At 45.8% G+C, this 10,319-nt stretch overlaps 1 protein-coding gene across 1 annotated transcript; it reads right to left on the bottom strand.

The window, feature by feature from the left end:
- Positions 1-786: 786 nt before the first annotated feature.
- On the bottom strand, positions 787-1,896 carry LOC134299248 (G-protein coupled receptor 151 protein-like). Its single transcript, XM_062981487.1, has one exon. It carries the CDS (start codon positions 1,894-1,896, stop codon positions 787-789), a length of 1,110 nt encoding a protein of 369 aa, XP_062837557.1.
- Positions 1,897-10,319: the final 8,423 nt, after the last annotated feature.

The raw sequence follows: 10,319 nt of genomic DNA, 5'->3' as shown, positions 1-10,319 counted from the left end.
AAATAATTTCAAAATGATCATTATTCGATATTTATTATTCAATCAGGAAATCCCTGCTTCTATTCTTCATTGGCACTTTGGAAACTGCCAAAACTTCATTTGACTGGTAGCAGAAATGAGACTAATTCGTCCCCATTTTTATTTCAAGGAACTTAAAGTAACTTAGAGATGGGCCCTTCATTAAAGCACTATTATGGGCAAGAAAAAGGAAATTATTTAATGTGGGGAACAATTAATGCGTTGGGATGTCCCCACTCTCCCTAAAGAAAGTGACTCGAAGGAACAACATCTTCTTCAGTTCTGCACCGAAGCAGTGGACTGTAAGCCCCATCATTCCCATCACTAGCACTAACACCAAGGATGCAAGCCTGCCCTACCAAACACCCTCCAAAGGCATTAGACTACAACACCCACCACAGAATCACATTGCTGGAAGGGACCCTAAAGGCCATCTAGTCCAATGCAAGGGTTGGAATAGATGCAAGACTGCCCCACTGGTCATCTACCAAATGCATTGAACTTCAATGCCTGGCACAGAATCATATAGCTGGAAGGACCCCAAAGGTCATCTAGTCCAACCCCTGACCTGTGCAGGAATCCTCATAGAAATGGGCTCCCCAACCATGAAAGAAGGCAAACTTATCAGCAGTCAACATCATCTTCTTCTCTCTAGGGCACCCTGCCCACAACTGAGGCTGAAGTCCCACAAACGGCCAATGGGAAAGTGCTGACTAGTTGGGGATGATGGGAGCTGTAGTTTGATGGGAACTATCCTGGAGCTCTCACTCAGGGCTCACTTAGGTGCTCCCAGGGGGTCGGGTCACTCTCTTCTCTAGCCGTGGTGCTCATCCGCTCCTTCCAGAAATTCTCCACATCAGGGAGCTTTCTCATGGTTGTTGATTCCTGGCTGCTGTCGAGGTTTTCTAAGGGGGTCCCCTCGGGGTTGGTGGCCCCAGACCCCAGCTTGGCACTTCCTCCTTTGTCCTCAGCTTTACTGCGTTTCCAAGAAATGCTCCTCAACCCCGGACGGAGCTCGGCCAAGAGGACCAGCAAGAGAGCCGGGCGCAGGGCACCATCAAGGAAACGCAGGACCTCGGCGGCAGCCTCCAAAGCCCAAGGAGGTTGGGTTCCCTTGGCCATGTCCCATAGCCAGGCCACCCATGTGGGCACCCAAGTGGCATGGAAAAAGAAGGTGAGGCCCAACAGGGTCCAATTCACCTGACGTCCTCTTGACAGCTCCCTGGACTTGGCCACGCGATCTCTCCAGTTGGATGCTGGTGGAGCATGGAGGGCACGCCAGTAGCCGACCAAGGCCAAGGTGGCAGGGGCCAAGCAGGCGGCCAGCGGGTAGACCACGGTGCTGAAGACCTCCACGAAGCTGGCGTGAGGGGCTTGGAAGGTGCAAGTGGGCCAGGCAAGGGGATGGACCTCCTCGTGATGATGGGTGAAGAGGAACCGGGGGAAGGCCAGGACCAGGCCCACTGCCCAGGTGGACGCCAGGAGCCCCGCCCAGCTCCGGACACTGTGCCCGTTGCCCAGCGTGGTGGATGTGGTGGCGGTGGTCTTGGCCCCGCTCGCCCTTGCCAGCCCCGCCGCCGTCCAGCTGAAGCTCTTGGTGGCCAAAGAGGCATGGAGGAGCCACTCGGAGGCCCTGCAGAGCCAGACCCCACGCTGCAGCAGGAGGCGGCACAGTCCCAGGGTCCAGTCTGCCGTGGCCAAGTTGAGGAGCCAAGGGTACCCTGGCGCCAGCCGTCCCTGAGCCAGCTGCGGGGCCAAGGAGGCGGCTAAGAGGAGGTTGCCCACTCCACTGGCCAGTCCCAGACCCACTAAAAGGGCCGGGAGGGCGGCAAGGGTCCCCGAGGGCACGGCTTCGCCTTGGCTCCTGGAGCTGTTCATGGTGCTGAGAGCGCTCTCTGCTTTTCGCAGTGCTGAAAGCGCAAAAGGCAGGCGCCCAGGAGAGAGGGATGGATTAAGGGGAGGGAGGGAGGGAGAGGGGGGGAAGGGGAGGGCTAAGCAGTCCAAGCCCTGCCGCCCCTCCCTCTAGGAAGGACCCCCATCCCCGCCTCCCCAAAAGAGAAGCTGCAAAGAGTGTGGTCTGCTTTGGAGGGAGAAAAGGGGGACTTTGGAAGGAGGCAACAGGGGATGGGAAGGGTCTTTGGAAGGATGAAAGGAAAGAAAGCGTAGGAAAGAGGTAACAGGGGAAGGAAAGAGACTTTGGGAGGAAGTAAAGGGAGGTTTGGGAAGGAGGAAGAGGGATTTGGAAAGAAGTAAAGGGGGCTTTGGAAGGAGGGAAAGGCGAAAGAGGCATGTTTAGCCTGCAGAAGAGAAGGCTGAGAGGAGACATGATAGCCATGTACAAATACGTGATGGGAAGTCATAGGGAGGAGGGAGGGAGCTTGTTTTCTGCTGCCCTGCAGACTAGGACGCAAGGGAACAATGGCTTCAAACTACAGGAAAGGAGATTCCACTTGAACATCAGGAAGAACTTCCTCACTGTGAGAAGGGCTGTTCAGCAGTGGAACTCTCTGCCCCGGACTGTGGTGGAGGCTCCTTCTTTGGAGGCTTTTAAGCAGAGGCTGGATGGCCATCTGTCGAGGGTGCTTTGAATGCGATTTCCCGCTTCTTGGCAGAATGGGGTTGGACTGGATGGCCCATGAGGTCTCTTCCAACTCTACTATTCTATGATTCTATGATTCTATGAGGCAACAGGAGAACGAAAGGAGGGGGAACTGGAATAATAATAATAATAATAATAATAATAATAATAATAATAATAATAATAATAACAACAACAACAACTTTATTTTTATACCCCGCCCCATCTCCCCGAAGGGACTCGGGGCGGCTTACATGGGGCCTTGCCCGATAAAACAATCAAATATCAAAACACAGCAATAAAACAGTTATCCAATAAAAACATCAATTACAGTAAAAACAGTCGTTAAAATCAACATAAAACATACAATATTAACACTGGAGACTAATTCATAGAACCCAGGCAACGTGCAACATGTGCCGAAATGGGGAAGGTAATTTCACAGTTAAAATGGACAAAGTGCAATATAGCATTGGCAACACCTCAAGAATGGGGCTATTATAAAATGGGCAGATCGATCAGTCCGACACCAGATTAAGTATCAAATGCCTTTTGAAAGAGCCAGGTTTTTAAGCTCCTACGGAAGGAGAGATAGGTAGGGGCCTGCCTGATCTCTCTAGGAAGCGAGTTCCAAAGCCGGGATGGGGTCCACGACGGAGAAGGCCCTCTCGCTCGTCCCCACCAACTGCGACTGCGAGGGTGGTGGGAGCAAGAGAAGGGCCTCCCCCGACGAGCGAAGAGAACGTGCGGGTTCATAGGGGGAGATGCGGTCTCTAAGGTAGGTGGGTCCCAAACCGTTTAGGGCTTTGTAGGTGATAACCTGCACCTTGAATTGGGCCTGGAAAACAAACGGCAGCCAGTGGAGCTCCTTAAACAGAGGCGTAGAACGCGCCCTGTAATTCGCTCCGGTTAGAAGCCTGGCTGCCGAACGCTGAACTTTGGAAGGAGGAAAGTGGGGAATAAAGGAAGGATTTAGAAGGAGGCAACTGGGGAAGGAAAGGGATTTTGGAAAGAGAAAAGATGGGAAGGAAAGGAAGGAAGAAAGGGGAGGAGGAGAGGTTAGAAGGAGGCAACTGGGAACAAATAGAGGGGAAACTTTTGTAAAGGGGGAACCAGGGGAATTTGGGGGGGGGGCTTTGGAAGGAGGCAACCAGAGAGTGAAAAGGGGGTCTCCAAGATGAGAGGGAGTGGTGAGGATGCGGGGAGGATCACAGACCACTAAGATGATCATCCTGGGAGCCGAAAAAGCTGCCCAAGTCAAATCCTGAAACAATCCAGCCCTGTATTGGAATCATAGAAGCCTAGAGTTGGAAGAGACCCCCAACATTTCCCCCGGCGTTAAGTCCAGTCATGACCGACTCTGAGGGTTGGTGCTCATCTCCATTTCTAAGCCGAAGAGCCGGCATTGTCCATAGACACCTCCAAGGTCATGTGGCCATAGGCATGACTGCATGGAGCGCCGTTACCTTCCCGCCGGAGCGGTACCTATTGATCTACTCACATTGGCATGTTTTCAAACTGCTAGGTTGGCAGAAGCTGGAGCTAACAGCAGGCGCTCACTCCACTCCCCAGATTTGAACCTGGGACCTTTCGGTCTGCAAGTTCAGCAGCTCAGCGCTTTAACACACTGAGCCACTGAAGGCTCCTTCTGTAAGGTAGGAAGACACAATCCAAGCCTTCCTGACAGATGACCATCCAGTCCTTGCTGAAGAACCTCCAGGGAAGGAGACTCCAGCAGACACTCAGGCAACAACTTCCATGGCTGAACAGCTCTTCCCATTAGGAAATTCTTCCCAAAGTTTAGGTGGAATCTCTTTCACTTACCTTTCAATGCATAGCTCCATTGTCTCTACAGCAGCAGCAAACTAGTTTGTTCCCTCCTTAATGTGACATTATTTCAGATATTTAAATATAGTTCTAACGTCTTCTGCTTTCAGCCTTCTCTTCTTCAAGATGAACATCTCCAGCTCCTTAAGCTACTCCTTGTAGGACTTGGTGTCCAGACCTTTGGCATTTTGGTTACACCCCCCCCCCCTTTTCAGCATGTCAATTTTCTGGCCCTGGAGACTTGATTGCATTTAGATTAGCCAGATATTCCTGTATTGCCTCTTTACCTATTCGGTGCTGCATTTCCCCATCTGCATCATCTGCTTCATTATCCCTGAATTGAGCACTGTTTAGTGTTTATCTTTTCGGATAAAGATGTATCTACACTTTTCACACACTTTCCAAGGGCAATGCTTTAGAGGAGCAGAGAGCACTGATAATTTGACAATCCTTTGAATCCTGTAAAACAACAATAAAAAGACATAGAGCAATGTGTTGTAACTCAGCTGGAACCTCAGATTGACTCTGATGAGGATGATGGGATTCAGGCTCAAAGTCAGGTTCAAAATGTCTCTGTTGTAGAAGATGAGGAACAGGGAGTGCAAGTTCATTTTCCCACAGCAAGGAATGATGTTGTTGATACTGAAACTAGCCAGGTGCAAATGGACTTGGAAAAGGAGGACAGTTCTCAATCTGATAATGAGGCTCAATAAACTAACGAGCAGGCTGACCTTGACGAAACAGGTTCCTTAGATTGGGCTGGCCGTTTGGAGTTCAGGGTTCGGAGGAGTGTGAGAATCACAAACAAGAGGGAGGTTAGAGGCCAGAGAAATGCTTTCATGCTTTGCAAAGGGCATTAAAGCAATGTGTTTGGAGACAAACCTTTGTCAAAGCAACTTTCGTTCAACCAAGAAGCAAGCTCTCATTTTCCTGGATTATCTTGCAGCCTATGTGTTCATGTTCTTGGGACTTTCTCATGCTCTAATGGGACTTTGTTTATGCCTTGTGACTTCTTGAATTATTCTCTAAGGCTTTATTTTGTAACGAACTTTCGGAACTTTACTTTTGTTTTTAAAGAACTTTTTACCTTCTGTTTTCTAATAAACTAAAAAGACTTCAACCTGTGTGCAGTCTGGTGTATATAGCAAGGTGAAGCTAGTCTGAGGTGTGACACAAAACACATATATCAGACCAATTTTCTCATGAACCCACATTCTTAGTTTCAGCTAGAAACACCGAATCCTTTATTGAATGGTCATTTAACCCTACTGACTTAAAGATACTCACTCTGGATGGAGACTAACATAGATTTTAGGTATGAAAAAAGGGAAGTTTTCCAAGCTGTGGACCTGATCAGGCAATGCAATCTGTAGTGTTTTTATTCCAGAGGGTCGCTACCATTAAAATAGTGGGGTTTTGAATTATTTTAATGCAGGGAGGCTTTGCTCTTCACAACAGAAAACCGTCTAAGGTGGGCTTTTCTGCCCCGAAAAGAAGTTGGAGTGGAAATCCATCAGCAATAAGCCAACATTGCACAACACTTTGCAATCTTTTAAGCTCTTTCAATAATTTGTCCCGAGTCCCATGAAACCTAAAGAGAATACTTGCTGGCATAGTCCTTATGTTTTTAATGCTGTTAGAATCCCCAATAATACCAGGGAATTACCCCAAAGCTATTTATAGAGGTACCGTGTTTCTCCGAAAATAAGACCTCCCCAAAGAATAAGACCTAGCAGGGCTTTAGGGGGATTGCCAAATATAAGGCCTCCCCTGAAAGTAAGACCTAGCAACTAAGGCTGCAGCAGAGTTCCATTGGGAAGCATGGCTGCCGGGCAGAAGCAGCACACATACATACACCGGAAGGAGGGAGGGAGGGAAAGTGCTTGCTTTCTGTGCCTCCCTCCCTCCCTGCCTTGCCTGTCCCCTAGCCGAGGCTTGAAAAACCTTCCGTGGCTGCTGCCTGCGCTGCCGTTTCTTCCTTCTCCGTCCTGGCCATGCTGGCCATGCTCTCTTCTTCCCAGAGGCTTCTGATTGGCTCCTGGAGCCCGGGCAAGGGAGGGTGGGAGGGAGGGAAGGAAGAGGGCTTTTGTCCTGCTGCTTTTGCTCCTTAAAGGTACAGGACGCATTGGGATTCTCCTCTCATCTTCCTATCCTATGCCATGAAACTGATTATTTTATACTATTATTCTATTGCCATATTATTATCATCATATTCTGTTACTATTATTATATCCCATTATTATATTATCCTATTAATATATTTTAAATCATTATTTTATATATTTTTCTATTATTATATCATTATATTATTATTCTATTATTATTCTATTATATTTTCATATTATTATATTATTATTCTGTTATTATTAAATTCCATTTTATATTACCCTATTAATATATTTTATATCATTATATTCTATACTATTATTCTATTATATTATCATATTATTATTTTATTATTATTAGCATATTCTGTTATTATTATTATATTCCATTTTATATTATCCTATTAATATATTTTATATCATTCTATTCCATTCTATTATTCTATTATATTATCCTATTATTATTATATTATTATGCTATTCTGTTATTATATCCCATTATTATATTATCCTATTAATACCATATTATCATTTTCTGTTATTATTATATCCTATATTATATTATCTCATTAATATATTGTATATCATTATATTATTATTATATTATCATATTATTATTATAGTATATTATATTATTCATCATTTATGACTACATTGAAACTAGAATAGAGAGAAATCAGCGTGGAAACCTTGTGAAACCTAAATTGCAAGAGGTACCATAGATTGTTGTACATGTAAATAATGGTAGTAACAAGAAATTCTTGATAGGATTCATAGTTTGTCTGGTTATGCTGGTTTGTGATGACAACTACTTTAGAGTATATAATAAATGTTCATTTTGTTGTTCAACAATAAATGTGAGCTCTTCTTCATGGAAAAATAAGACATCCCCTTAAAATAAGACCTAGTGCATCTTTGGGAGCAAAAATTAATATAAGACCCTGTCTTATTTTCGGGGAAACAGGGTAAGTGATGTGAATCACACAGCTGGGATGGGGAAAGGGAAGACTATTGGTCCATATGGGCAAGGATGCAGGCAGTCAGAAAATAAATAATAAATAATAATAATAATTTTATTTTTGTATGCCGCCACCATCTCCCCGAAGGGACATGGAGCAGCTTACACGGGGACAAGCCTAATCAGTCACATTTAAATCATAAAATATACAGTTAAAACACCAGTATCGAACTAAAAACAGATAAACCATGGTTAAAATAGCTAACTATAAAAACATTAAAAATATTACCAATCATCTGTGAACCTTTAACAGGTCCAGTCCTAGGGCATAACGGGTGACTAACAAACTCATTAAAATTAGAACTGATGTATATATCGAAGTAAAAATACATGGAGTAGGGAAAATAGTCCTGAGATAGAAAACAGCTGTAAGGTGGAAGGGCAGATTTCAGTATGAATAGGGGCCAGGTTATCTTCTATATATATAAAAATGTAATGTGCATTTTTCCCATGGAGTAAACAACAAAACCACTGAACCAAATCGCACCAAATTTGGCCACAAAAGACTAAAGTCATCCAATCTATGTCTTTCAATCAAAAAGCTTAGAGAAATAAAGTCTAAATAACAGAAAATCTCCAATTGCTTACCACACATGCGCAGAAGCCCCCCGGTAACTGAAACAACTACATTACCCAGAGGACCTCGTAGCTGTGCGCAGAGCCTAACACCCATTTTAAAATACATTGCCATGGTGGAACAGCCTTGTAGCTTCAAAGCCAAGCTGCTCCCTAACCAGTGGGATCTTCGGTTGGCCACCTTGAATACTACTGAACAGCCTTACAGCTTCAAAGCCAGGCTGCTTCCTAACCAGAGGGATCCTAACCACCAGACTACACTACAGCAACACGTGGCCGGGCACAGCTAGTAAGGTTATAAACTGGCAGTAATAGATCTGTAGAGGTAGCTACATGGGATGAAAAGTAAGTTGTGCTCTTGTTGTTGATGTTGTGTGCCTTCAAGTCATTTCCAACTCTAAGGCAACCCTATCACAGGAATTTAAAGACTCTTAGAGTTGGAAGGGATCCCAAGGGCCATCCAGTCCAACCCCCTTCTGTCAGGCAGGAAGACACAATCCAAACTCTCCTGTGAGATGGTCATCCGATCTCTAATTAATCACCTGTAGAGAAGGAGCCGCAACCATTTCCAGGAAGGATATTTCACTGTCACACAGCTTATACCATCAGGAGGTCTTTTCCTAATGTGTGCGTCTCTTTCCTTGTTGTTCATTGCTCCATGTTTTAGTCTCCAAAGCAGGGGTCCTCAAACTTTTTAAGTGGAGGGCTGATGCACAGTCTGTTGGGGGGCCGGACTATGATGAAATAGTCCAAAATTAGGGTTGTTGTTGTTGTATGCCTTCTAGTCATTTCAGATTTAGGTCAACCCTAAGTCTAAAGTTGAGAACAAAGGCCAGGTCAATGACTGTGGAGGGCCTTAGTTTGGAGACCCCTGATCTAGACAATCTCATAAGACCATAGGTAAGCAAAGAGGCCTCCAAAGACCATCTAGATGGTCTCATAAGGCCATTGGTAAGGAAAGGGACCCTCAAAGGCCATCTAGATGATCTCATCAGGCCATCAGAAGACCATAGATAAGGAAAGGGACCCTCAAAGACCACCTAGATGGTTTCATAAGACCGTCGGTAAGGAAAGGGGGCCCCAAAGGCCATCTAGACAATCTTATAAAACCACAGGTAAGGAAAGGGACCCTCAAAGGTCTCATAGGACCATAGGTAAGGAAAGTGACCTCCAAAAGCCATCTAGATGGTCTCATAAGGCCGTAGCTAAGCAAAAAGACCTTCAAAGACCATCTAGACGATCTCATAAGGCTATAAGTAAGCAAAGAGACCTCCAAAGACCAGGTAGACTTAGGTCAACCCTAAGTCTAAAGTTTAGGACAGGGGCCAGGTCAATGACCTTGGAGGGCTGCATCCGGCCCCCGGGCCTTAGTTTGGGGACCCCTGCTCCAAAGCAATGGCAACAAGCTTGCTCCCTTCTTAGTATGACATCCTTTCAAGTATTTAAACATGACTATTGTGCCATCGCTTCACCTTCTTTTCTCCAGACTCCTTAAGCTACTCCTCAGAGGAATTCAGGCTTTCCAGACCATTGATCATATTAATTGCATTTCTCTGAATACCTTATAGCTTGTCCGTATCCTTCTTGAAATGTGATTCCCAGTGCAATGGGTTCAAGTGGAAAGAAAGGAGATTCCCCATAAACCTTAGCAAGAAAGTCTTGACTGCAAGAGCTGTTTGATGGTGGAATGGACTGTCATGGAGGGCGATGAAGTCTCCTTCTTTGGAGATGTTTGGATGGGCAAGCCACTGGGAGAGATCACCCATAGACATCGGGTGGGGTGTTAACAGTGTGCTGATGACACCCAAATATATTTATCCATGACTTCAGCTAAGGATAGAATGTCTCCTCTGAATGAATGCCTGGTGGAGGCAATGGGCTGGATGAGGATAAACGAATTGAGACTGAACCAGACAAAACAGAAGTGCCTGCCATCAAGGGTCCTCCTCTGGGGATGGAGGTGTGTCAACCAGTCCTGGATGGGGTCCCACTCCCCCTGAGAGGCTGTGTTCACAGCTTGGGAGAAGTGCTCCTGTGTCCGTCTCTCTGAATGTCAGCCCAGGCAGATGCGACAATGGTCAGGAGCACTTACTAGCAGCTTCTGCAGATACGCCAGTTGCACCCTTTCCTGGATTCAGAGGACCTGAAGATGGTAGTGCATGAGCTGGTAACCTCAAGGTTGGACTTCTGCAATGTG

Source organism: Anolis carolinensis, chromosome 5 (assembly GCF_035594765.1).
Source record: "Anolis carolinensis isolate JA03-04 chromosome 5, rAnoCar3.1.pri, whole genome shotgun sequence".
NCBI lineage: Eukaryota > Metazoa > Chordata > Lepidosauria > Squamata > Dactyloidae > Anolis > Anolis carolinensis.
The sequence above is the reverse complement of the archived record's forward strand: the minus strand, read 5'-3'. Positions and strand labels throughout refer to the sequence as shown.